Source organism: Talpa occidentalis, unplaced genomic scaffold (genome assembly GCF_014898055.3).
Source record: "Talpa occidentalis isolate TD23 unplaced genomic scaffold, MPIMG_talOcc4v2.1 talOcc4.18, whole genome shotgun sequence".
Classification (NCBI taxonomy): domain Eukaryota; kingdom Metazoa; phylum Chordata; class Mammalia; order Eulipotyphla; family Talpidae; genus Talpa; species Talpa occidentalis.
This window is the reverse complement of record NW_023601851.1, coordinates 10,619,456-10,647,181: the sequence shown is the minus strand read 5'-3', so window position 1 is coordinate 10,647,181 and position 27,726 is coordinate 10,619,456. Positions and strand designations below refer to the sequence as shown.

The following is a 27,726-nucleotide window of genomic DNA, read 5'->3' as shown; positions in this document are numbered from 1 at the left end:
AATCCCTCCCCTCCCGCCCCTCACCCCCCAAAAAGTGTCTCTGGTTCAGAGTTTTTTGTTGATTTTGATTTTCACTTTCTTATAGTTATTCATTTTTCTGGTCCCTTATTTAAGTTTTCTAGATTCCTGCTATGAGTGAGACCATCCGGTATTTTTCTTTTTCTTTTTGGCTTATTTCGCTGAGCATGATCCCTTCCAGCGCCATCCATGTTGCTGCAAATTGCATGTGTTTATCTTTTTTGAATGCTGAGTAATATTCCATGGTATATATATGTACCAAATCTTCTTAATCCAGTCATCTATTTTTGGGCATTTGGGCTGTTTCCAAAGCTTAGCTATTGTAAATAGTGCTGCTATAAACATAGGGGTGTAGGTGTTCTTTGGAATTGATGTTTCTGTGTCCTTTGGGTAAATACCTAGGAGTGGAATTGCTGGATCATATGGAAGCTCTATGTTTAGTAGGTCCAGAAATCTCCACACAGCTCTCCATAGTGGTTGGACCAGTTTGCACTCCCACCAACAGTGAGAAGAGTTCCTTTTTCTCCACACCCTCGCCAACACTTGTTGTTGCTAGTTTTTTTAATATGTGCCATTCTCACTGGTGTAAGATGGTATCTCATGGTAGTTTTGATTTGCATTTCCCTGATTACAAGTGATGTTGAACATTTTTTCATATGCGTGTTGGCCATTTGCATTTCCTCTTCAAAGAAGTTTCTTTTTAGCTCTTCTGCCCATTTTTTGACGGGGTTATTTTCTTTGTTGTTGTTGAGTCTCATCAGCTCTTTGCAGATTTTTGTGATCAGTCCTTTATCATTAGTGTTGTGTGCAAAAATGTTCTCCCAGTTGGTGGGGTTTCTCTTTGTTTTTGTTATTGTCTCTTTTGCTGTACAGAAGCTCTTTAATTTGATGTAGTCCCAGCTGTTTATCTTTGCCTTCACTATCACTGCTTTAGGTGATGTGTCTGTAAAGGTGTCTTTGATGTGCAAATCACGTAGTGTTTCGCCTATATTTCCTTCTATATATTTTATGGTTTCAGGTCTTATGTCCATGACACAATTAAAACCCCAAAAAAGAAAGACAGGCTGAAAAAGAATCCTGAAATTACCTCTTGAAAATTTTAGAATTTAAACCTTACTAGTTCACTCCAACAGTAGTAACTGTGACTCCTTTTTTTTTTATTTTTTAAAGATGTATTTTATTTATCCAAGCACGGGGTGCAGGGCAGATGCGCAGGAGGGTGAGAGGATTCCCCAGAGACAGAGCCGGGAACAGAACAGGCAGACTGACTGAAATCCACTGCTGAGGGGAGCAGCGGGCGCTGCAGGAGGATTCTGCGCGCCACGTGGTAACCTCGCGGGCGCGGCGGAAGCTGTGGACAGATTCCCAGCGCCGCCCAACCGCCTGCGCCCCCTGTTTGCTGTTCTCTCCACAGTGTGAGCGCAACAGTAAAGCATCTGCACAAGGCAGGGCCAGTATCTGCACAAGCCAAAACCCAGGACAGGATTGCTCAGCACAAATGAAAGGGCCTCTCAGGCATTCCAAGGGTTGCCGTTAAGCGGCAGCTTTTTCCTTAAGGCTGAAAAACCACTGGCGGTTCCCTCTGCCAATGGCTGTGGCCTCTGGCTCTGACGCCACAAAGAGCCATTGTGACGGCACCGGCCCCGCCTACATCAGGCCCGCCTGGACTGCGCCTGTGTCCTCAGGAGCCGGGAAGCTTTGGACAGTGACCTGTGCACTCCGGACGCCGATACAGAGAGAGAGATTGTGTTTTGCGGTATTTGGTTTTCTTTTGCTTTATTTATTGGTTTATTTATTTAATTATTTGTTTAGGCTATTTATTTTAGTTATTTTATTTTTCTTTCTTTGTTTTTTCCTTATTTCCCACCTTTATCTCAAAGATTACTCCACAGGACTCCTCCCTGGGCATCACATGGAAATTACACATTCCCTCCGGACTGCAATCCTCTGGTAAGGTAGATCGGGTGAATTGTCTTACCAGAGATCACCTAACCAAACTCTCCACTGAGCTGCGTAAATCCTCGGTAGAGCTGCTCACACTGGATTTAGAGCACCTCCAAGCCACTCCCTGTGGCCCCTTGTTCCTGACCCCGTCTTGAACGGATGTATGGCAGACCTCTTCTTACTAACCATGAACTCCCTGTCCAACAAACACATTGGCTGGATATTTTCCATACTTCTCTTTGCTCAGACAGCTGCTCCAAAAATATGCAGACTGTTGTCTGCCACAACCTGTGCTTCTGTCCCCTGATGCACCTGTCAACCTGCTGTGCCCTGGAGACCAGGTTCTTCTGAAAGCCATCTCTCCAAAACCACATCCGCCAAAGTGAATGGGTCCACACACGATCATCCTGACTACCCCAATGGCTGTCAAGGTCTTGGGCAACACATCCTGGCATCAGCTGTCCAGGGTCAAACCGGTCCCTGTGGACAAGCAGTATGTATGCGAGCACATAGGCCCAACTCGGGTACACATCACTGTGCCCCTGGTCCACATCCCACTCAGCTTATAAAGTAGAGGCCCTCTGATTCACCTTCCTCTGTTTGTTTTTTTTTAAGATTTATTTATGCAAGCACTGGGTACAGTCAGAAGCACAGGAGGGTGAGAGAACTCACCAGAGACAAAGCGAAAAGCAGAACAGGCAGACTTGACGAAGCACATTGCTGAGGGGAGCAGTGGGCGGCAGGAGAGGTCTGCCCGCCTTGTGGGACCCTCGCCTAGAGGCCAGGAATTGAACCGGTGCTGTAGAGGCTGCGGGCAGCTTGGCAATCCAGCGCTCAACCGTCCACCGCTGCACCACATGGGAGGCTCCTCTCCTTCCTCTGTTTCTAATCCCATCTCTTCAAGCCACTTCCCTTCTGTCTATGCCTGGCAATTTCAGATCAACACAGCCTCGGGCAAAGTATTACCACTCATAGGACCTCTTATCCTAATCTCATTTTTTTTCTTTTTGCCCCATGCTTACTCTGTTTCATGCAACACTGGATCCAAGAACTGTCCCATACCACCTTTAACCAACTCCTTCTCCACCCATATCCTCGCGTCCCTGCAAAGACTATCTCATAACCAGACCTGAGCCCCCACCCTGGTCTTCGCCGCTGTCCAGCAGAACGTAGCCAAAGAAAGAACCATTGGCCCATTTCAACAAAAGGCTGGTATGAAAGGTTGATGCAGGGACCAGGAATGAGGAAACCCACATACAAACAACAAGATGGTCCTGACCCCAGTACCCCTGATTCCATCAAACCGAAACTGAAGCCATAAGCAGGAGAAAACAATTTGGCTCCACAAAAAAACAACTTTGTTCCCCCTAAACCTGTTTCCCCCCCCCCGCCAACACAATTTTCCTGCCTAACCTCTCCTCACCCTATAAAATGACATCTCCCCCCACAACGGGCACGACTTCAGGGACCGCCCCCTTCTTGGGACCCCGAAGCTCGCCCGGGGGTGCAATGAATTTTCCCTTCCTTCGAGAAAGTTTAGCTTGGCTCCCCCTTTCTTTACTGAGCCAAACTGTTACAGGGCGACCCTGGTATAAAAAGGGTTATCTGACTGTTTCCCAATTCTGGTGGAGTGTTTCGGATTCTGGTGGAGCTGCAAGGACACGGCCGGTTCTGAAATGGGAAGAGTTGGGGGTCCTGGAGGGCGGCATCCTGGTGGTGAGATGCTCTGTGAGGATTCAGGGAAGCAGGGCTCAGAGGAGAGGAGACTCAGGGAAATGCCCTGGGTGTGAGGTTTCCAGCTTTGCTCCCCAGAATCCCTCTCTCCAGCCTCTGGATAACAAAACCTGGGGAAACAGGAAAGTAGATTGTTTTTTCCTTTTACAACCTATTTAGTATTGAGGACATTAAAAATATATAACATTTAATGAATACTGTTAAATTTACAGAAAAGTTGCAAAGATAGTACAGTTCTTATTTATCCCACACCATTTCCACTTTAACATCTTACATGAATTTTTTTTTTTTATTTTTTTTTTTATTTTTTTTTTAATAAATTTTATTGTTATATTCCCCATACAATTGCAGCCCCCCCATTCTGACCCCAATCCCTCCCCTCCCACCCCCGCCCCCCTAAAAGTGTCTCTGGTTCATAGTTTTTTGTTGATTTTGATTTTCACTTTCTTATAGTTATTCATTTTCCTGGTCCCTTATTTAAGTTTTCTAGATTCCTGCTATGAGTGAGACCATCCGGTATTTTTCTTTTTCTTTTTGGCTTATTTCGCTGAGCATGATCCCTTCCAGCGCCATCCATGTTGCTGCAAATTGCATGTGTTTATCTTTTTTGAATGCTGAGTAATATTCCATGGTATATATGTACCACATCTTCTTGATCCAGTCATCTATTTTTGGGCATTTGGGTTGTTTCCAAAGCTTAGCTATTGTAAACAGTGCTGCTATAAACATAGGGGTGCAGGTGTTCTTTGGAATTGATGTTTCTGTGTCCTTTGGGTAAATACCTAGGAGTGGAATTGCTGGATCATATGGAAGCTCTATGTTTAGTAGGTCCAGAAATCTCCATACAGCTTTCCACAGTGGTTGGACCAGTTTGCACTCCCACCAACAGTGCAGAAGAGTTCCTTTTTCTCCACACCCTCGCCAACATTTGTTGTTGCTAGTTTTTTTAATATGTGCCATTCTCACTGGTGTAAGATGGTATCTCATGGTAGTTTTGATTTGCATTTCCCTGATGACAAGTGATGTTGAACATTTTTTCATATGCCTGTTGGCCATTTGCATTTCCTCTTCAGAGAAGTTTCTTTTTAGCTCCTGCCCATTTTTTGACTGGATTATTTTCTTTGTTGTTGTTGAGTCTCATCAGCTCTTTGCAGATTTTTGTGATCAGTCCTTTATCATTAGTGTTGGGTGCAAAAATGTTCTCCCAGTTGGTGGGGTTTCTCTTTGTTTTTGTTATTGTCTCTTTGCTGTGCAAAAGCTCTTTAATTTGATGTAGTCCCAGCTGTTTATCTTCGCCTTCACTATCACTGCTTTGGGTGATGTGTCTGTAAAGATGTCTTTGATGTGCAAATCACGTAGTGTTTCGCCTATATTTCCTTCTATATATTTTATGGTTTCAGGTCTTATGTCTAGTTCTTTAATCCATTTTGAGTTGATTTTTGTGTATGGTGTGAGGTGGTGGTCAAGCTTCATTCTTTTGCATGTAGCGACCCAGTTTTCCCAGCACCATTTATTGAACAAACTTTCTTTGCTCCAATGCATATTCTTTGCTCCTTTGTCAAAGATTAGTTGACCATAAATCTGTGGGTTTATTTCTGGATTTTCTATTCGATTCCATTGGTCTGTATGTCTGTTCTTGTTCCAATACCATGCAGTTTTGATGATTATGGCTTTGTAGTATAGTTTGAAGTCTGGGAGTCTGATGCCTCCATTCCCTTCTTTTTTTTTCAGGAGAGCTTTGGCTATTCGGGGTTTTTGGTGATTCCATATGAATTTCATCAATAATTGTTCTATTTCTTTGAAGAATGACATTGAAATTTTGATTGGAATAGCATTGAATCTGTATATTGCTTTTGGTAGGATGGCCATTTTAATAATGTTTATTCTTCCAATCCATGAGCAGGGGATGTCTCTCCATTTCTTTGTGTCTTCTTCTATTTCTTTTAACAGTGTTTTATAGTTTTCTTTGTATAGGTCCTTTACCTCTTTTGTTAGATTTATTCCCAAATATTTGATTTTTTTTTGTTTCAATAACAAAAGGGATGGTCTTTTTGATTTCTTCTTCTTCAGATTTATTGTTTGTGTATAGGAAGGCTACTGACTTTTGCGTGTTGATTTTGTATCCTGCCACTTTACTGAACTGATTGATGAGTTGAATTAGCTTTTCTGTGGAGTTTTTGGGGTTCTCTATGTATAATATCATATCGTCTGCAAATAGTGATAGTTTGACTTCTTCTTTTCCTATTTGGATTCCTTGGATGTCTTTCTCTTGTCTTATTGCCCTGGCTAGGACTTCCAGTATTATATTGAAAAGCAGTGGTGAGAGTGGACATCCTTGTCTTGTTCCAGATCTTAATGGAATTGCTTTCAGCTTTTCACCATTGAGAATGATACTGGCTGTTGGCTTGTCATAGATGGCCTTTATGATGTTGAGGTATGTTCCTTGTATCCTCAGAATTTCAAGGGCTTTTATCATGAATGGGTGTTGCACTTTGTCGAAAGCTTTCTCAGCATCTATTGATATTATCATATGGTTTTTATATTTCTTTTTGTTGATGTGTTGGATAACGTTGATTGATTTTCAGATGTTAAACCATCCTTGTGCCCCTGGAATGAATCCAACTTGGTCGTGGTGAATTATCTTATGGATACATTGTTGGATTCTGATAGCTAAAATTTTATTGAGGATTTTTGCATCAGTGTTCATTAGGGAGATTGGCCTGTAGTTTTCCTTTTTTGTGTTGTCCTTGTTCGGTTTTGGTATTAGTGTAATGTTGGCTTCATAAAACGTGTTTGGTATTGTCCCTTCCTTCTCAATTTTTTGGAAGAGTTTGTGAAGGATAGGCACTAATTCGTCTCTGAATGTTTGGTAGAATTCATTTGTAAATCCATCAGGTCCTGGACTTTTGTTTTTGGGGAGGTTTTTGATTACCATTTCAATTTCGCTAATTGTAATTGGTCTGTTTAGGTGTTCTATTTCTTCTTTATCTAGCTTTGGGTGATTGTAGAGTTGTAGGAATTTGTCCATCTCCTCTAGATTGTTAAACTTGTTTCCATATAACTGTTCATAGTAGTTACTGATTATTCTTTTGATTTCTGCTGTGTCCGTTGTGATTTCTCCTCTTTCATTGATGATCCTGTTTATTTGTGCTTTCTCCCTTTTTTCCTTTGTGAGCCTGGCTAGGGGTTTGTCTATTTTATTGATTTTTTCAAAAAACAGCTCTTGGTTTCATTGATCTTTTGGATTGTTTTTTTAGTTTCAATTTCATTTATTTCTGCTTTGGATTTTATTATTTCTTTTCTTCTACTGGTTTTGGGGTTTTTTTGTTGTTCTTTTTCTAGATCTTTGAGCTTCGAGATGAGGTTGTTTCTTTGCGTTCTTTCTTGTTTCTTGATGTGAGCTTCTATTGCTATATATTTTCCTCTTATTACTGCTTTTGCTGCATCCCATACATTTAGGATATTAGTGTCCTGCTTGTCGTTCAATTCAAAAAAATTTTTAATTTCTTCTTTGATCTCCTCATTAGTCCAATGGTCTTCCAGTAGTGTGGTTTTTAATCTCCATGAGGTAGGAAAGTTCCTTGCCTTCTTTTTATGGTTTATTTCTAGTTTGATGCCTTCATGGTCAGAAAAGATGGTTGATATGATTTCAATCTTGGTGTATCTGTTGATGTTTGTCTTGTGCCCCAGTATGTGATCGATCCTGGAGAATGATCCGTGTGCGCTTGAGAAAAATGTGTACTCCGTTTTTTTGGGGTTTAGTGTTCTATAGATGTCTGTTAAGCCTAATTGCTCTAGGTCCTTATTTAGAGCTTTGGTTTCTTTACTTATTTTTTGTCTTGTTGATCTATCCATTGTTGATAGTGGTGTGTTGAAGTCTCCCACTACGTATGTGTTTTCTCTGATGTCTGTTTTCAGAGAGGACAACAGTTGTCTGATATATTTTGGTGCTCCTTCGTTTGGTGAGTATATGTTAATGAGTGTTATTTCTTCTTGAAGTATTGTCCCCTTGATCATAATGTAGTGACCATTGGGGTCTCTTTTTATCTTTTTGAGTTTGAAATCTGTTTTATCTGATATAAGTATAGCTGTTCCTGCTTTCTTTTTTGGTCCATTTGCTTGTAGGATTGTTTTCCATCCTTTAACTTTGAGCCTATTTTTATCTTTTGTAGCTAAATGTGTTTCCTGGAGACAGCAAAAGGTTGGGTTTTGTTTCTTAATCCAGGCTGCCACTCTGTGTCTTTTTATTGAAGAGTTTAGTCCATTTACATTTAGAGTTAATATTGATATGTTAACATCTGTATTTGCCATTGTGTTTGTCTTTCCTTTGATTTTATTTATTTATTCTTTTAATAACTTTTTTTTTTTGGCCTTCTTTCATTGTTATTCGTCCCTCTGAGGTTCTGGCTTTAGGACTCCTTGTAGTATTTTTTGGAGTGGGGGTTTAGTTGCAATGAAATTCCGGAGTTTCTGTTTGTCTGGGAAGGTCCATATTCTTTCTTCAAAGAGGAAGGAGAGCTTTGCGGGATAGAGTATTCTTGGTTGGCATCTGTTTTCTTGGAATCTGTTGGCTATGTCCCTCCACTCTCTCCTTGCCCGTAGTGTTTCTTCGGAGAAGTCTGATGTCAGCCTGATTGGTTTTCCTTTGAATGTTATCTGTTTCTTCCCTCTTGCCAGCTTCATTATTTTTTCCTTGTCCTGGATTCTTGGGAGCTTTACTATTATGTGTCTTGCTGTATTTTTCCTTTCGTCGTGGAAGTTTGGTGTTCTTCTTGCTTCTTGTATATCAATTTTCAGCTCCTTCTTCACATTTGGGAAGTTCTCTTCAATTATCTCTTTGAATATTTTCTCTGTTCCTACATCTCTCTCCTCTCCTTCTGGTATTCCTATAACTCTTATATTTCCTTTCCTCATGGAGTCAGATAGTTCCCGAAGTCTTTCTTCGTTCTTTTTCCTTCGTACTTCTCTTTCCTTTTCTGTTTTGGTTCTTTTTATTTCTGTGTCTTCCAGATTACTTATTCGTTCTTCCATTTCATCTATTCTGCTTTCATTGCTTTTCCCAGAATTCTTTAGTTCTTCCATTAATTCTTTGATCTCCTGCATTTCTTTTACTTCCCTCTTTAGGGACTCAATTTCTTTCTTCTGACCATTGTTTTCCCTCTCTAGGGACTCAATTGCATTCTTCTGATCGTTGATTATTTTTCCCTTATCATTGTTTTCCTTTATGACTTCTGTCAGTTTTTTAATCACGGCAATTTTAAATTCTCTTTCTGGAAGGCTCAGAAATTCTTCCAAGTTATTGTCTTTGCAATCTGGGGGCTGGCTTTCTTTTTGTGGTGTGCTTTTTCTCTGGAGAGTTGCTAGGTTGTGTGTGGTTCTTCTCCTCCCTACTGTCTGTTTTCTAATTTGCCGTATGCGTTGGGACACTGTGTTTTTGGGACTGGCCGGCATCTTGGGTGGGCTTCTCTGTTCCCCTCTGGTTCTTCCAGGAGTCATCTGTCAGTTTCAAGCAGCCTTTAATGGAGAAAGGTCCCTGTTCTAAAATGCCGATGTGGGGACACACTCCCCTGTGCGCCTGGTCTGCCCAGGCGGTGGGTTCCTGCTCCCCTCTGGGCTTGGACTGCAGGCCAGAGGGGGTCTGGCGTGGGCGAACTTCCCCTGCTCACCTCTGGCTCCTGAGGAAGCCTTCTGCAGGTAGTCTTTACTGAAGAAATGTCCCTGTTCTAAAATGGTGATGTGGGACACACTCCCTGCGCGTCTGGTCTCAGGCACACTCTTCTGCGCGCCTGGTCTGCCCCGGCTGTGGGTGCTCGCTCTCCCTGTGGGCTCAGACTACTTGTTCGGAAGGAGCCAGGTGTGGGCTAACTCCCCAGCTGGCCACTAGCTCCTTCAGTAGCCTGTGCTGGGGTCAAGTCGCTAGGTGGCGCCAGAGATCTCTCCTAGAGCCCTTGGGGAGCTGATTTTCCACCCCGTGGGACAGGGAGCAGAGCGGGGATGGTAGGGTACACCTCAACGGCTTTGGGGTGCTGTGTCTGCCTTGTGCCCCACCGTCGTGGGGAACCCACGCCCCTAATTTCGTGCCCCGGGTCTCAGTTCCAAAGCCCTCAGTTCCAGGACGCGGGCTGTAGCCCAGATCAGTGGCGCGGGAATGGCGCCTTTTGAATCCCGCTCCCCTGCCTGGGCGCCTTGTTCCTGCTCACTCAGGGAGGGCCTCCGCCGTCTCCCCGCAAGCCTAGGTCGCAGGCACGGGGACCTGGGCAGCTGCGATCTGGTCTGGATCCGCGCCACTTTCCGCGCAAGCTTACCGGGCGGCCGGGGCTGTGTGCTGGTGCTGGTCTCCTCCTGGGGGGCGGGGCTCTCTTTAATGGCGCCTGGAGCTCACCTCCGCGGCGGATCCTGCAGGGTTCGCCTCAGCTCCCGTTCACGGGGTGTGGTGGCTGCAATAGTTCCTTTCCACTCCCAGTCCCGTTTGCTGTGTCCGTTTTTCTTGTTGGCCGTTTTGGTTTGTTGTTTCCCTCCTCTCTGCCGGTCGGAGAGTGCCGCCTCTGTGGGCGGGGGAGGGGAGCAGGGTTCTGCGCTTCCCTCCCTTCTCGTCCTCTTTTATGGCAACTTTCTTCTTCGGGCAGTTTGCTGGAGTCACCCGTTTATCTTCCGTGTCCCGGTTCTCACTGGGACCTGCCGCTTTTCCTCCCTATTTACTTTTTTTAATGGGAGATCTTACTCGCAGCGTCTCCTCGCCGCCATGTTGCTCCGCCCACCTTACATGAATTTTTTTGGTATTTTTTTTTTTTACAGCTAATGAAGCAATATTGACACAATTACCAAACTCCGTGCTTAATTTCATTAGTTTTTCCTAATGTACATTTTATGTTCCATAATCCATATTGCCTCATTCAGTTACAGCCAGTTCTCTTTGATGTGCCTCTTGCTGACTGTTTCTCTGACTTTGCTTGATTTTATAACATTGACATTGGTGAGGAGTGATATTTTGGAGAGGTGTTGGGGTCACAGTTGGAGTTCTTGGGTCACGTCTGAGAAAAGTTTCACCAGATTCCCCCTTTCACATACACAGTGAGTTTCCCCACAAGACAGAGACTTTTAGTCTCTGCCAAAGAGAAGTTTTATTATTTATTTTTTTTTTAAAAGGGAAAGAGTCAGAACACTGCTACCTCCTCCACCCACTGAGTAGGCACTCTCTGACCAATGGAAAGAAGGAAAGAAAAAAACCCAGCAAGAACAAACGACAGATCAAGTGGGACACTGAGTAGAGAGGAACTATTTCAGGCACCTCACCCCACAAATGGGAACTGTGGAGAATGGTGATAAATCACCACAGAGGTGATCGAGTGGCTCCGGGCGCCGTCAGAGGAAGGCAAGGACTCCACGGAGACCTACAAATAGCCTAAGGCCAGCCGAGAACCACTGGGAAAAAGCAAAGGTCAGCAAGGACAGGTCTCTGGTGCCCCCTCATGACCAGAACAAAATCACCAACTAAGTGATTCCCTGTTGGAACTAAGTAAATACAGAGGGAGTGAACTGTAAGGGACAGTGCCCAGCAACACAGCATCAACACTCTGGTGGAGTTTTGGCCTACCAGTGCTAGTCTCAGTCTGGTGAACAGTTTCCGACACCCCTAGAGGAGCACTCCAAAGAGATGCTCGCCAACACCAGTGGCACAACGTCTCAATGCATAGAACTAAATAGAAAGCAAACAACAGGGAGAAGAAAACATACACAGGGGACGCAAGGCTTCTCATTCTGGCTCAGTCGTCTGGAGCACCCAGAACAACTCAGATTTATGGAGACAGACCACCTCCTAGGTTAGTTACAAAACAGTGGATTATTCTTTTGTTCCTTAGTATTCAGCATTATTCTGGCACACATGCACAGCCAAGGTTCTGCGTTATCAGATTATTCTGTTCTCTCTTCTAATCTAGTTTCTCTCACAGGCCTGGTTTCGCTGACACAACATCCTGATCTGTAGGAGGGCCAATCTTCTGACCCGGGCTGATCCATCTTTTAGCCATGCCCAGTCTTTCAGCCATGACCCTGATAGTTTCCTTGCCTCAGCACTTTATGCCATAGGGGTCTCCACATCTCCCCCGCCTTTTTAAAAAAAAAGATTTATTTATTTATGCATACAAGAACTGGGGTACAGGCCAGAAGTGTGGGGGAATGAGATAATTCACCAGATTGGAGAACAGAACAGGTGGACTAATGGAAATACACTGCTGAGGGGAGCAGCGGGGTGTCTGGAGAGGTCTGCTGTGCCATGTGGGTAACCCCCTGGGTGGAGATCAAACTCATGTTCACTGGCTTTGGACAGCTTCATAGGTTGCGTCTCAACCCCTTGCACCAGCAGGGAGGTCCCTTTTTTTTTGTTTTGTTTTTTAGTGTAGCCTTGACAATGTCTATGGCAGCAACATTCAGTTGTTTTCACTCCCGCATGCTTCTTCCTTTACTTTTGTAGAAGAGGATTTAAAGTAACAGATATGCAAAAATAAGGATTACTGCAATTAACATGAAGATAATTCCCAAAGCTTTTACATAGTTCAGTTTATTTAAATTGGTTAACCCCCATCATTAAATTTACAACATATTTCCCTCCTACTGCTGATAAGCATTTAACAAATGTCCCCTGTGTATTTTGTTGCAAGTGTTGCATTTGCTCAGACATATTTACATTTCCTTGAAATTGTAGCTTAATATGTTTCCATGTAGCCTGAGTCTGATTATATACAAATGGAGTTACACAGATGGATGTACAGGTCCAGTCACAGGGCAAAGACAGTTGGGCCTGTACAGTGTTTAGCTGATCTCTTGACAATTTTACCGTCTGTTGTCCTTATAGTTTGTCTCTAAGGTCCGTGACATCAGAATAGGAGTTTCGTAGAACAGTGTCACAACAAAACACAACAGAGTTGGTGGTGTCTAGGGGGTTTGTTGATGTCCATCATGTCAGCATACAGCAGCCTGAAGGGCATAGTGTCTTGATCTGAGGTTCCGGAGAATAACACAGTCAATGGGAAGGGTCCTCGTTCCTCCTGTCGGCCTACATAGGTGGCATCCCAGGTGGCAGCTAGATGGCTAATGGCTGGAGCTCTGGAATAAGATGGGTCCTTTTCTGCTGGAATCCAAAGTGGTCCTGTAGGTAATGAAACAGTAACATACCCTCTCCCCCATGTTCAGTGTTTCTTTTAATATTTATCTATTTATTTATGCATACAAGAGCTGGAATACAGGACAGAGGTGTGGGTGTGTGTGATAGAGAGAGGATTCACCAGAATCAGAGTGGGGAACAGAACATGCAGATTGACCAGAGTACACCACTGAGGGGAACAGTGGGTGAGTCAGGAGCGGTCTGCTGCACCATATAGGAAGCTCCCTGGCCGACCGGGGGATCCAACCCCTGCTGCGGTGGCTGCAGACAGCTTCATAGGTTGTGACTTAAGCCCTTGTGCCTCCAGGGGGGGCCCCATGTTCAGTGTTTTAAGGTCCCAGCCAAGTTGGCCTTTGCGATGGACAGTAATCTATGACCAGGGGCCTAGGGCTTGGTGTTGCTGTCATAAAATGCTGCTCCACTGCCCTGAGGAAGTAGGAACGAGATGTTGCTCAGCAGTTGTTAGACCAAAGCAGTTGTAATTCAAGAATTTAAAAGTAAATAAAAAGTTTTATATAAGTACCTATAGGCACAAGATTTCCTCTAGACTCCCCTTATTTTTTGTATTTTAAACCCCATCTCAGGATTTTAGTGTATGCTAGAGAATAACAATCAGCCGCCAGTATTGTCTGTGCGTGTCTATTATGATAGTCCTTCATTCCTGGAAATTACTCAGTCCATGGGGGTGGGGGTGAGAAGATTCACCAGAGAGAGTGGGGAGCAGAACAGGAAGATCTACTGAAATACACTGCTGAGGGGAGCAGCAGGCAAGGCAGAAGAGGTCTGCTGTACAATGTGTGTAGCTCCCTGGCTAGCCGGGGATCGAAGTCATGCTTCAGTGGCTGGCGATAGTTCGATAATGCTGTATTTAACACCCTGCGCCACCAGGGAGGTCCAGTTTAACTTTTCTAAAAACAAGTTTTCTCCACCTTGACCCAATTTTACACAATAGTACAGCAAAATATTTGCAAACTAAATCTACTCTCAGACCAATTTACTTATTTTTGCATAAAATCACAAGGCAGAGTAACCAAACAGCAATTCTAGATAACTTTGCTGGAAAACTCCATATAATATCAGAGTGAACTCTTGACATCTAGTCCGTGTAGGCTTCAGAAACAAAGTTGGTTTCCACCTGGAGTTTCCTATTCTCCAGGTTACCAGAACTTTTTTTTTTTTTCCCAGTTGTTGAGTCCTGCCAATGGAGGCAAGCTTCCTCACACTCTTTGGATGTCTCTGGAACCCTAAAAACAAAACAGCAGGTTCTTTTTTCTTGCTTCAGGTCAAATGCAACTTTCACACAGAATTCCCATCAAAACCACAAAATGAAACATGTCCATAAGAGCTGGGGTACAGGCCAGAAGCTCAAGGGGTGAGAGGATTCACCAGAGACAGAGTGGGGAACAGAACAGGCAGACTGATGAAATAATACATTGCTGAGGGGAGCAGCAGAGAGACAGGAGAGGTCTCCTAAACCATATGGGAAGCTCCCTGGCCAGAGATCGAACTTGTGATGCATGACAGCGGATAGCTTCATAGGTTGTGTCTTATGCCCTTGCGCCACGAGGGAGTCCTGCATCTAATATTAACAAGAAGGTGTGACTTTATGTGTTTCTTCACAAGGGAACAAAATTTTCTGAATGATCTCTAGAGTTTTAGAAGATTCTTTCTAAACCTTTTGTTTAGAAACTTTACGACATTCATCTATATCTCTTGTCTTTGTTTATCAATTGACCCACAATCGATCGATTGATTGATCTATACATCCATCCCTCTATCATCAATCAGTCATCTATCTAGTGTTTTCTCTTTGCTTTTTGTTTTCTTCTGTACATGCACAACAGTTTTTATGTTGAATTTCCATTGGTTATGCTCACTAATTACAATTTCATTTTATGTCTGTAATTAATTTGTATTTTTGTCCTCAAAACTATGAGATTTTTCTCAAACAGATTTTCAATGTCTGTCATTCATCTGTATGTTTTAATTCTGTTGTTTTCTCCTCCTGATCATGTTTGTAAATTGTATAGTAGCATCACATCTTAATTTCATTCATACATAATCTTTTCATCACTTTTTTTTTTTCAGAAGAGATGGACAGACTCTTTTTTATAAAGATTTATTCATTTATTTATACAAGCACTGGGACAGTCAGAAGCACAGGAGGTTGAGAGAATTCACCAGAGCCAGAGCATGGAGAAGAGCAGGCAGAAGGACCGAAGGACACTGCTGAGGGGAGCAGCGGGCGACAGGAGAGGTCTGCGCGCCATGTGGGACACTTACCGGTGGCCGGGGGTTGAACCGGTGCTGCAGAGGCGGCGGGCAGTTTCACAGCCCAGTGCTCAAACGCTGCACCACCAGGGAGGCACTAATTCATTTCTTGATTAATATTTGTGCTCAAATTTGATGGGGGTTCAACTCCAGAATTATGTTCTAGAACATCTTTGTATGTCAGTCCCATTGTCTCTGACCTGTGCACACTGGCAATCAATGCTTTGGAAGAAGGGTATACTGGACAATTTTCAAGAACGCCTAGGGGTCCTTAATAACAACAGCTGATAGGGACTATGTCCACAAAGCCTGCGGATGCTTAGCAGTCCTCAGTCTTGAATTCCCCCAATTTCTAATATCCTTTTAGAGCACACTGAGGGGTGGAAATCAGACAAGGGCTATTTGAGACTGCCTTGGGCCTGGTGAATCACTCAGGACCCCATCATCAAGGACCACCAGGAACAGTAGCTAATGAGATTATTGGTGGGAACAAGACCTGTGACCCAGTCTTTCTAGGTCTTCTGAGGCTGCTCATCTGGTATGTGGGAGTTCACAGGGGAGCCTGCAGAAGTCGGTCAGTCTTCAGTGTGCTGGGCTAAGGAATCTGGACTTGACATTTAGGTTTCCTCAGGAACCAAAGAGTATCTGGGAAGAGCAGCTGTGAATCAGTCTGGCTCTGAAGTGCTAGAACTATATGCATTAGAGAAGAAGCAGTGGGAGGGAAGGGATGAGAAAAGAGGATCGTTGGAGGTGATGGGAGGCAGCATGGGCGCTAGAGGGAAGGAGCTGACCTGGAGTCCATGCCAAGGGTAAATAGATAAGGGGGAGACAGATGAAAGGCACATCTAAGACATGGAAGGTTCTGGCGATAAGTGAGCATTACATGAGATGTCTGGAATATGGTTCCTCTCTGGCTGACGGGCCTTTATCTGTGTTCTGAGAACAGCTTGCATGAGGGGGATGGCACAGGAGAAGGAATGAGGGAGGAATTCTTACAGGAACTTTCAAAAGTCTGGCTGATTCACTTCTAGAGCTCATCACAGCTATCAAGCTGTTGGCGTTTGCTAGAAGAATTTTAACACCAACCATATATGGAGTGCCACACCACCTGGGTGGACCTTGGATTACATCCTCCCTTTTTGTTGCTTTCCAGTTGTGATTTTCCCAAACCTGCAGTCTTCAAGTATTCGTTGCCTGCCACGTCACCCTTTCTGTCAGTCCCCTAACCCAGGCCCCTGCACACAATTTCCCCTCAGGCATCAGTCATGAAGGCTCTTCTGCGTAGGCAGCCTCTTATCTCCTCTCAGCTCTCAGATGCCCTGCCTCCATGCCTCAATCGGCACCAGAGCATTTCTTTTTCTTTTAGTAGTCCCCCTAGCTCTCCCACCACCACATCACCAGTGAACCATCACTGTGTTTTCCTCTACTGTCTTGCCTCCCTCACTCTCCTTCCTTTGCTGTGGACCTCAGCTCTGTGGTCAGTTTTCTAGTTTTATCTTTTTCTTGATTTTTTTTTTTTTGGTTTCTCTATATTCCACATATCAGTGAGACCATCCGGTATTTATCTTCTTCCTTCTGACTTACATCGGCTAGTGTAGCCTTCCAGCTCCATCCTTGTTACCGCAGATGGCGTGAGTTTGTCTTTCTTGATCCCTAAGTAACATTTCATCGTGTGCCACTGCACCAGAGCATTTATGAAAAACATCCCTGGGAAAAACCCAGCAGGAGTGGACCTGCCTCAGCTGTGTCAGTCTTTGGTCTCAGCTGTCCTGAGACTCCATGCTCTGTCCTCAGACCTCTCCTGGGTCTTCTCTCTCATCAGCTGGCCTGTGACCTCCAAGTGTGTCCCCCACCTGTTTACAATGACTTCTTGCTTTAGTTTATTGGAACTAAGGCCTCTGACATGGGCCTCAGACCTGTTTTTCCGGACATTTCTGTACATTGGTATCCTCCTCTTTGCATGAGGAAGTGAAGGCAGCCCTCTTTATTCTATCGCTTGGTCTCATCCTTCCCAGCCTGCTCTGTGGCTGCTGCACCACTCAGGCTGTCTCTTGATATTGTCAGGGCATTAGGGGAGACTTCAAAAAGCGGGGAGTCCCTGTGCTCCCCTGAAGAGGGAAAGTTGTACTTCCCAGAGACGGGAGTTCTTGCACCTCCCAAAGAAGATCTGAACTAGGGAGTCTCCATGGCAAAGCCTGCTGAAGCTCTCCTCTTTGTTCCTAGTTAATGCTGAAGTAAGTTAGTTATTCATTGGCCTGTGAAAACCTAATTCGGACCCAGGTGACAATTGGCTTATTGTTCTTTCGCATGAACTGTCACAAAGGAAGTAAAAATTGTTAAAGATATAGTTAGGAAAGAAATGTTTTGGCCCTGAGAACTATGGAGAACAAGATGCCCTGAACCAGCTGTGATTGGAAACCATAGCCTAACCTGGGGGGTACCTGTTTGCGGCAACAGTACATCTCCTGGTGTATGTGAAAAGTTAACAGTGTGCAGGTTGTGTGGAGGTTCGGTATTTCTAGTTGAAAGTTAGATTTCTGTAGAACTAAACAGTATTGATGAGTTACTTTAGATCACTTTGAAGTAATTGATAATGGGCTAGAGGAATTGAGTACTAGGGAATGGGTTGATTTTAGTAATATAGCATAACAATGGACTTTCATGTCCACTGGGAAATTAGGAAGGCTTGACAGGGTGATTGATTGTTACTGAACATTTTAGGAGTTGGCACCTCAACTCCGTCTGGGGTTCCCAAAAACTACATGGAGCCAGAGATGCAAAAGCAAAAAGGCTTTATTGCTAGCTTAAGCTAGGGTCCGAATCTGCCTGGTGTACTGACACAGCAGTCTCATCAGGATGAGAGAGGGACCCCGTTAAGGGTGAAAAGCTGTTTTTTATACACTGTTGACAGCAGAAAAAGGGGACCTTTCATACCATAAAAAGGGGACCTTTCACAACAGGGACCAAGTTCAATCTGATTGTGTACCTTTCTTTGGCAACCTTTAAGTTTTCGCCCTTGCCTTGTGGTTCTTGTGGTTTTACCCTGCAACGGACAGCTGTGCTCTTTAAGACGGTCATTTTCCTTAAAATGGCTGCTGTCTTGCTATGTTTAGTCCTTCAATGTCTTACAAACATTTTACTGTGTGAGACAATGGATTACATTAGAAAAAGAGTTGTACCTAAGGGAGTCATTTTCCCTGTAGATTTTCTTAATCAGATTAAGGAAGTGTCCTTTTGTAGTATGAGATCAAGAGGGTCTTTGTATGTTCATGAGAAAATATGTAATGATGGTCTCTGTTCTGCTTTGATGCTTATACTGATATCATCTCACCACTGGCCTTAAGGTATAAAAAAAGACCTGCTGAGACCCTCAGGAGGAGGTACTTGCACGAGAGATGGTGTCTGTGTCTTCCTCTCTCCTACCTGGCTCCACTTCCCCTCAGCCCTCCGAAAAACTTCACCAAGGCGGTCCTCTCCTGCTGAGATCCCTGACACCGACATCTAGCTGGAGCTGGTCTCCAACCTGCTCAGATTCCCCACCTTGAACACTCCCTGTTCACTGAACTCAGCCCTTTATCCTTCAATTAGACGGGAGTATGGAATCAGGGAAGAGGTAAAATGCATCTTGATTTTCCCTAATTCTAACTGAAATTTGGCATTTTATTTAATGGTGGCATCAAATTACAGTTGTAGTAGCAGTGTCTGTGATTGTCCTGCCAGCAGAACCACATGTATTTTCAGCTCTCATGATTGGTTTTGCTTTTACAGTTGACTGGCCTGGATTCTCTTCTTACCCCGTTTGCTTGGCCCAGCCCCTCTCAGCACCTGAGGTGGTTTTGGGATCCCTGGCTTCCCACTATCAGGAAGGTGGTGATTTTGTTCTGGGCACTAGGTGGTGTCAGAGATCTTTCCTAGTGTCCTTCCAGAACTGCGGGTTTTTTTCCGTGGGCCTCGGGGGAATAGAGTGGGGGTGATGGGGTTTTTGGAGTGGAGGTACTGGGGTTCACTCTGGGAAATGTTTCCCCAGACCCTGTTTCAGCAGCACCAGGGAGTTTCCCACGTCGCTTCTCCACGAGACGAAGATGTTAGTTGTGTTTAAAGGGCTGGTTTCTCAGGAAAAGGGAAGGGGACAGGTTTGCTGAGAGAGGCCTGCACGGTTGCAGGAGGGTGGCCTTGAGGAGAGTGGCCTCGGCTGAGGGAGATCAGTGGAGACGTCCTGGCAGGTACAGGCCACCAGCAGGAGGATGCTGCCCCACAGAGGCGAGAGCTGGTGAGAAGAGGCTCCTGTGTGGTCACGGGCGGGCAGGGGGACGGTTGCCCCGGGCCTGTGCGGAGCCTGCCCTGCCACAGTCCCTTTCTCCTTGGGAGGCTCACTCCTCCATGGAGCGGCTGCTTGTTGCAGATGTTGGGCAACAGGCAGCACTAGAAAGGGACCAGAGATTCTGGGGTGGGCCCTGTCTCCACATCCTTCCTCTCAGGCCTGCATCCCACTCCCTAGAGCATCGGATCCTGCTCGCCTCTCCTGCCTCGTGACAAGGCGCTGGCGCCTGAGGGTCCGTCCTCCACAGCTGGGTTAATGGTCGTGTGCATTTCCTCGACCCCCACCTCCTTGTGTGAGTCAGGTTTTGGCCTTGGGGCACGTCCTTTCCAGTCTTTCCATTCTTGTCCTCCATCATCCCCCCATGACCATATCCAGCCCAAAATCTTTTGGGGAGTTGAAGGGAGGATGTCCATTTTCCGTAGCTGCTTCCAGCTGGAGTGGCATGTAGAGCTGGCCCTACCTCCAAGGGCCCGGGAGATGGTCTCCCTGACACGAGTCCCTGAGCTGTCTGTTGGTGGTTCTGGAAGGAGGCGAGGGGTGCATCTGGAGTGCACGGGTGGGGCATCTGGACAGGCTGTTCCTCTTGTACGGGTGAGCTGTTTGTTGGGAGGAGGAGTTTAAACTTGAGGCGCTCCCCCTAGGTTAGAAGAAACAAATTTGAGTAGGAGATTGTGTATGTTAAGATTTAAAGAGGAGAATGAGAAGTACAGCAGCAACTAAGGGCCCTCGGTCACAGGTGAAGTTGTAACGGGGGTCCCCAGGAAAGGGGGAGGTTCCAGGTTCCCTGCCCCATCCAAGGGAGAGTGGAGCTGAGCAGGGAGAGAAGAAGCTGCAGAGGAGACTGAGGAAGGAAGGAAGCAGGATGGCAGAACCTGTTTAGAGCAGGCAGGTTTGCGGGGTCTGGGCTGCCCCTCTCCCTGCCCTGTAGCAAAGTCATTGGGGACAGCCGCTGTGTGGTAGGCTTAGTAACAAGAGGAGCAGTAGTAAAATAGCTAGCAAGTTTTGGGGTTGTGACATGAGAGTACATTTCACCAGGGAAGCAACCCATTTTTAGAGTGCTGTTAGACTAAAAAGAATGTCGGTGGTATATTTGTTCCTAGCAGAGGAGCTGTTCTAAATCCCGTGTGTCCCTAGTTAGGGCAACACCCACCCAGGGAGCCCTGAAATGCTGGAGTAAGGCACATTGCCAGGAACTCTGCGGGAGGGTTGGCTTGTTGTGTGTGCAGAGTCGCAAGGCCAGTGAAAACTACTAGTTTCTTAGTTTAGTTAGGGACAGTGTTGTGAGCATGATCACTGGGAGGCTAGTCAGACTCTCAGGAAAGTTGGGTGAGATTTAAAGTCAAGTTAGAGTGAGGACCACAGTCCACCTTTTTATTTATTTATTTATCTATTTGTTTATTCTTTAAAGATTTATTTATTTTTATACAAAAACTGGGGTACAGGCCAGATGCTTGGGAGGGTGAGAGGATTCACCGGAGACAGAGCGGGGAGCAGAACAGGCAGACTGACTGAAATACACTGCTGAGGGGAGCAGCGGGGAGACAGGAGAGGTCTGCTGTACACCTGGGTGTCTCCCTGGCCGGGGATCCAACCTGCGCTGCAGTGGCCGTGGACAGCCCCATAGCCTGCGTCCCAACCCTTGCCCCACCAGGGAGGCGCCATAAAATGATTTTTTAAATATTTATTTATGCATACATGATCTGAGGTACAGGCCAGAGATGCAGGGGGTGAGAGGATCCACCAGAGAGAGTGGGGAACAGAACAGCAGATTGACTGAAATACACTGCTGAGGGGAGCAGCGGACGAGACAGGAGAGGTCTGCTGCACCATGTGGGTTTCTCCCTGACTTGCAGGGATTGAACCCGTGCTGCAGAGGCTGCGGATTACTTCATGGTGCGGCCCTCAACCGCCTGCGCCACCAGGGAGGCCCCATAAAAAGATTTTTAAAGACGTTTTCCGACGTGGGCCTTGGTCCCATCCTACTCGCTGTTTCCAAGATCTGTGGCTCAAAAACAGTTTCCATCAGAGCCCTGGGGGCAGGAAGGGGTGCCCTGAAAATTCAGTCTGCCCTTTGAGCCCCACTGCCCGGTGACGCTTCGCTGAGGGCACTCTGCAGTTCACCCAACTTGCATGCAGCAGCCAGGCAACCGGGGCAAACCTTCGTTCAGTGGGGAGGAGCAATGGGTCTTCAGAGCTGTTCCGTAACTTCTGCTAACTGGAAAAATGTCAATCCTTCGCTCTCATTGTTTAAACAGCTTCTCTCTGTCTTGGCCAGAAGATGGCGCTGGGGCTCTAAGTGCTGCTCCCAGCGGCGTTAGAAGAAAATCCTTTGGGAGAGAAATTGATGGGTAAGTGCAGAGGAGCCTCCACCCAACCCTGTGATGTGCACGAACCGGGAAGGAATTTCGAATAGTGGGGGGCGTCAGGTGTCCCGTCCCCACACACATCTTTTCTCCAGGGAGAGATCCGGGTGGGTCCTCGGACCACAGTGGGCGCCACCCTTGGGGCAGGGAAGGCTCTGGGGGGACAGCAACCAGGGAAGGTCGGGGGCGCCAGCTCAGGGCAGGGGAGACGGACCTGCAGACCCCTGTGATTTCCCCTCTCCCTGGGGCAGCCCCGGGCAGGGGAGATTCAGCTCCTGCTTTCAGGGGTGTGGGAGCCGGTGTTCTTGACCCAGCTTTTTCTCAAGGGCCTGTCCTGCACTGAATCTAGGGCCACAGCGTCATGTGGGGGGGCTATTCTTCTCCCTTGCAGGTGGAGGGGTGCACAGAGGTGCCACCTGCTGGGGTCTCCCCTTCCGCTTTCCCGTGGACATCCCTGGCCAGCTGGAGACTCCCGTGCAGAAGCCGCTCTCTTGGGCAGGTGTTTGCCCCAGGGATGACCCCGCATTGGGTCTGGGGATCACTGCAGCATGGGCAGGAATGAAAGAGGCTGGGGGGGCTCAGAGACCCCTCGTGGCTCAGGCCCCTTGTTGGGGCAGGTCCGTTCCAGGACAGACATGCGAGATGGCGGAGACCCCGACAGCAAGTCCCCAAAAATTCTGTAGCCTGAGGGCAGGTCAGGTGTGTCCGCTTCCCCCACAGCCCCTGGAGGGGGGACTTGCAGAGAGGATGCTGCAGGCGGTGCCCAAAGCTGGGGTCATCACTGTAGGGGTCATGGGACTGACCCTGCAGGCCCGGGAGGCTTTGGTTCCTTGGAAACTGTTTAACCCTGTCCTTTCTCCTCTCCCTTGCACCCCAACCCTTTTGTTTTCCACAGCAGGGCTTTCACGTGAGGGGGTGTTTGCTTCACATGCAACAGATGGCAGTGCCAGTGGAGGGTGCGCAGGGTCTGGGGTCTCAGGGTGCCTCTGGGTCTGCCCCAACACTGCCATCTGCTGCTGCCACGCGTCTTCCCTTTCCTTGTCTCCCTCGGCTTTCCCTCCTCTCGCTCCTGGGGTAATGCCTTTAAGGTCCCTTTTCTCTCTGCTCATTGGGGGGCCTCGCCCTGGATTCCCCAGCACGTGCTGAGGACTCCCCACCTGGGTCAACCCTTCCCTTCGGGTTTGCCCTGAAGCACCTCCTGTCTCCCCTTCTGTATACTCCTCTGGGTCTGCGCCGGGATCCTGGGAGGAAACGTCATCTCATCTACCCTGCGGTTCTCCATGGAGACCTTCCTGGAATAAAGGGCATCAGTGGGAGAAAATATACTTGAGTACACGTGGACACCTCCTCGCTCGCCTGGGGAAGACCCAGGAACACTGAGTGACCCACCAACATGGTCTCTGCCCCCTGTGCAATGACATCTTCAACTCCAGAGAAAGGACAGAGGATGGGGGTCAGCCCTGGGGGGCAGTGGGGAGCCCAGCTACAAGGGTGCGAGTGGTGCGGTCCTAAGGGGCCGCCTCCCCCTCTGATGAGGGATGGAGAGATTTGGACAAATCCTTCCAACGTGAGAACCTGGACGCCTCCTCACGGGGATGTTCTCTTATTCGTGGAAATGAGTATCACAAAAGGGCAACCTCCACCCGCCTGTCGGAGCCCCTCCGTCTGACTCCCAGGAGCGCCCAGTAAATGTAATTCTCCTGTAGCAGAAGTGCCTGTAGAGCCACGAGTGTCCTCCCCAGGGTCCACACAGGCTCACACCCCTGCATCCGATTAATGCACGTGCTGGGTCAGCTCAGCCTCTTGGTCATTACCAGATGGAAATTTACCTATCAACTCCCTCTCTCTTTTTCGTCCTCCATGATACTCACCTGGTGAAGAGGGGAGGCCGTTGGCCCCTCACCTTCCTGTGCTGGGCCTGTCTGCTCCAGTCCTGCTGTGTGGCTCAGCCTGCTGCCCAGTGAGTATATTTCCCCCAAATACCTAACTCCCCTTCAAGCTTGATTTATTTAAAAGATTCGTTTTTATTTATGTATGAATATAAGAGGTGGGTACAGGCCAGAGGTGCGGGGGTGAGAGGACTCATCAGAGACAGAGTGGGGAGCAGAAAAGGCAGATCTGAGGTGCTTCACTCCTTGCGCCACCAGGGAGACCCCACATATCCTTCTATTCTGGTGAATTCAGCTCACATGTCCCACAGTTCATAAATCTGATTGGCTTCAGTTCCAGAATACTTTCCCTGTCTCTCCTGCCTTCCTGCTGGGGACTCTGCCTGGCAGCGTGCTCTCTGCAGGTCAGTTATCATGGCGAGTGTTTTTAATTTTCTCACTCTATGACATCTGCTGTTGTCTCATCCTCATGACAGTGTGATTTACAAGGAAGAGCTAAGCGTTTGTGTCTTCAGTGACGTGTAACCCAACACTACAAAGTGTTGGTTTTTCTTCTCTTGTACCGTGTCTGCATTCAGCAGGCTTTTCACACCACTATGTAGCATGTTATTCCACGTATGTGTTATTCTACCTGCCAACCAGGTGATAAGCTCTTCAAGGGGAAGATTTTATTCATCCTTGTATTCATAGACTCAAAGACACTTCCAAATTTGTATGGTAAACTATTGTGGTTCTTTTAGGAGCAAATGGGTTAATCTAGAGGTAAGACTATTTCCCCTGAGAATTCTGTTCACAGCACAGTGTGAGTAGGAAGATGGTGCCTCCTGTACAAGAGCACAAGAAGGAGTGTTTACACTGTTGCTGTGTGACCCAGGCTGACGGCCCTGAAATGAGGAGAAATGTTCCCTCACAGGGGATGGTGTCATTGGAGGATGTGGCTGTGAACTTCCCCTGGCAGGAGTGGGAAGACCTGAATGATGCTCAGAGGACCCTGTACAGGGATGTGATGCTGGAGACCTGCAGTCACCTGGTGTCCCTCTGTGAGGAAGCTCCAGTGTAACACGAGAGCAAGTGCTGTTTTCTACACTGATTAAGTGTGGTCTTTCTTGTGAAATTGGGTGGTGGTGAGGTTGAACATGGCAAACAGACTAGATTGTGGGTGTTCGCCCTATTTCTGAAAAGTTCCAGGTGACCTTCGTTGCACAGCTCTTAACACTGCTTTCGTTAGTCTTCAAAACTGAAGTTTAACTTGACCGAACCAACACTGTTCCTCATCACAGGGCATTGTGTTACCGATCCTGAGGAGAGCATCAGGTTGGAGAAGGGTGTACAGCCGTGAACTGTGGAGGAAGCCACAAGCCAGAACCTCTCAGGTCAGTCAGTGCTTGCCTGGCAGGAGGCTAGCAGGAGGCTGGGAGAGTGGCCAGTGATATTGGCCACACTGCGCTACTTTTCCAGTGTCCAAACCTTGGAGTTTATCTGCATTTATCAAAGTGATTCTTTATTCAGTTTCCACATAAGCTCTCTCCTAGATTTACTCCTGCTCTTTTTTTTAACGGTTGTCAATGTTGGATTTCACCATAATGCAGTTACTGACACTACAGGAAATTATTCTGCAGTAGTCACATTTTCTGTGTTCTCTCTATTAGTTTATACTAACCGACTGTTTTCCTTAAGGTACTTCTTCAGGTATTTTTTAATTAATTAATTAATTAATTTATACAAGCACTGGGTACAGTCAGAAGTACAGGAGGGTGAGAGAATTTCCCAGAGCCAGAGCGGGGAGCAGAGCAGGCAGAAGGACCAAAGTACACTGCTGAGGGGAGCAGCGGGCGGCAGGAGAGGTTTGAGCGCCATATGAGACCCTCCTCCAGTGGCCATGGAGCAGCCGGGGATCGAACCAACGCTGCAGAGACTGCGGGAACATTTGCAACCCAGTGCTCAACCATTGTGCCACTGGGGAGGCCCCAGACATTTGTTTTTTTTTTCACTCAGTATGTTCATGGGAAGTTTTTGAAAGTGATAAATTATCTATGAGTGGGGATAAGAACAGTAATCATGGAAGTATTCTTTGTTTTGTTGAAGTGATATGCTGTGAGAAAGGAAAATGTGGGCCTCCCTGGTGGTGCAAGGGATTAAGCACAGCACTGTGAAGCTATCTGTGGCCTCTGCAGCATGAGTTCCATCCCCGACTGGCCAGGGAGCTATACACATGGCACGGCAGACCTCTCCTGTCTCGTCTGTTGCTCTGATTTCAGTCAGCCTTTGTGAGGCTGAGGAGAACCCAGAAATCATTCAGTGAGGGACAGGATGTTCTGACATGGGAGGGGAAACCTAAGGTTGTGGTTTCTAAAGCCATGGAATCAAGAGTTTCAGGTTGGGGGCTCATACCTTGGGAGGAGTTTGATCTGTGCAATTCCACCTTCTTGTGGGAGTCATCTGGAAGAAAGCAAAAGCATCAGTGAAAGGATGATATAGTACAACAAACATACTAGATAAAAACTTCAGCTGCTATGAATTACGTAGAAACAGGTACCAAGTATTGCAGGGACTCCAGTAGCAGCCAAGGAGTGTTGATGTCAGAAGGATGTGCAGAAAGCCTTTCACAGTGACGACCAAAGGCTGGATGCAGAACTTTTTTCCCTTCGATGACCAGGAGAAAGTTGGAAGCAAGATGAGGCAGCATTTGCTGCATATGCTGTCATTCTGAGCAGTGTGTGCTATAACATTTAAATAAGAATTGACAGAAAGGTCTCTCCCTGCCATGAAGAGAAGTACATGCCTTTGAAAATGTCTACAGATGACTGTAGCCAGTGCCGAGGAGACATAAAAACTAAGGAAATATCTTTATGGGTTTCACTTCTGATTTTCTTGGTCTTCTGCCTTTCCTTTCTAGTGAATTAAACTATCATTTTGTTAAATTTATTGCTTTTTTCAAATTCCAGACGTCTCTTCATAGAGAAGCCCAAACATTTTTGCCATCATGTTAACGGTTATGTATTTCTTCTTTATTTTGAAATGTCCTTCTTTATGGAAATTTAGAGTTTAGATTGTTCCTTTTTTAGTTTCTTGAGTTGTGGAGTTAATTTAAGATCCGTGTTATTGTTAGTGTGTCAGTGCTTGAAATTTACATCTTATTGTTTTCTGAGTCCACAGTTTTTGGGAAATTTGTTTCATCTCCATATTTTCAATATATTCTTTAATTTTTTGAATTGAGGTAACACTTGATTTAGGGAATAGAGTTTCATCTTGTCAGAGGTCTGCCACCACCACACTCACCACCAGTGCACTTGTGGGCCTTCTCCATAGATCTTTGAACACCCTCCCACCTCTGTACCCACACCCACTCTCCATCCCTCTGTAATACCCACAATTCTGCAGTCATATTTCCAGAGATTGTTCTGGTTTGTCGGTTCCTTTCTTTTTCCCTCCAGATTTGAAATTGGAGTGAAGCGATCCAGCAAATGTCTTTCTCCTGATTTTCTACATTAGCTATGCTCCTGCTATGTTCCATCCTGTTGTTGCAAATAGCCTGAGTTCATCCTTTTTTATAGCTTAGCTGTCACTACTCTATCATGTATGTGAACTGCATCTTGCTTTCAGATTTAAATTTGGCCCTAGTGGTCAACTCACCTTCTTGAACTTACATTATCATTTTCCTTCTAATCGCAGTTGGGGCTGGAACCTCTCCTGGAATTGTATTGTCTTCCTCTTCTGCATTCAGTCCTGCCTGTGTGGTCTGCACACATTCAGCGACCTCACGTTAGTGCATGTGGAATTTTTTAATGACTACCCAAAATATGTCATTTTCTATTGTTGTGATCTTCTTTACATTCTGTGATGGTTTTGACTCAGTTTATATTCTTCTGATATTAGTGTGTTCAACACAGCTCCATATTTGATTATCACTTTTCCCAGCATATAGTTCCATCTTCCATTCCTCATGGTGCACTTAAATCTTTGGTGGGTGTGATATGGATAAGATTGTATTGGTATTGTTTTCTTATTCATTCAGACACATTGTCA

At 46.1% G+C, this 27,726-nt stretch overlaps 1 protein-coding gene and 1 long non-coding RNA gene across 2 annotated transcripts in view; both read left to right on the top strand.

Moving 5' to 3' along the window:
• Positions 1-1,673: 1,673 nt before the first annotated feature.
• On the top strand, positions 1,674-11,062 carry LOC129146168 (uncharacterized). The gene is made up of 3 exons (XR_008552686.1): positions 1,674-1,774; positions 1,899-1,968; positions 10,843-11,062. It is a non-coding gene; the product is annotated as an uncharacterized LOC129146168 (long non-coding RNA).
• A 10,719-nt stretch (positions 11,063-21,781) lies between these two features.
• LOC119250861 (uncharacterized) overlaps positions 21,782-27,726 on the top strand; it is a 117,437-nt gene continuing 111,492 nt past the window's right edge. The window contains exons 1-3 of the mRNA XM_054697681.1: positions 21,782-21,796; positions 23,692-23,771; positions 24,981-25,073. Coding sequence (XP_054553656.1) covers positions 21,793-21,796; positions 23,692-23,771; positions 24,981-25,073 — 177 coding nt within the window. The 5' untranslated portion in view covers positions 21,782-21,792. The remainder of the gene's footprint in view (positions 21,797-23,691; positions 23,772-24,980; positions 25,074-27,726) is intronic.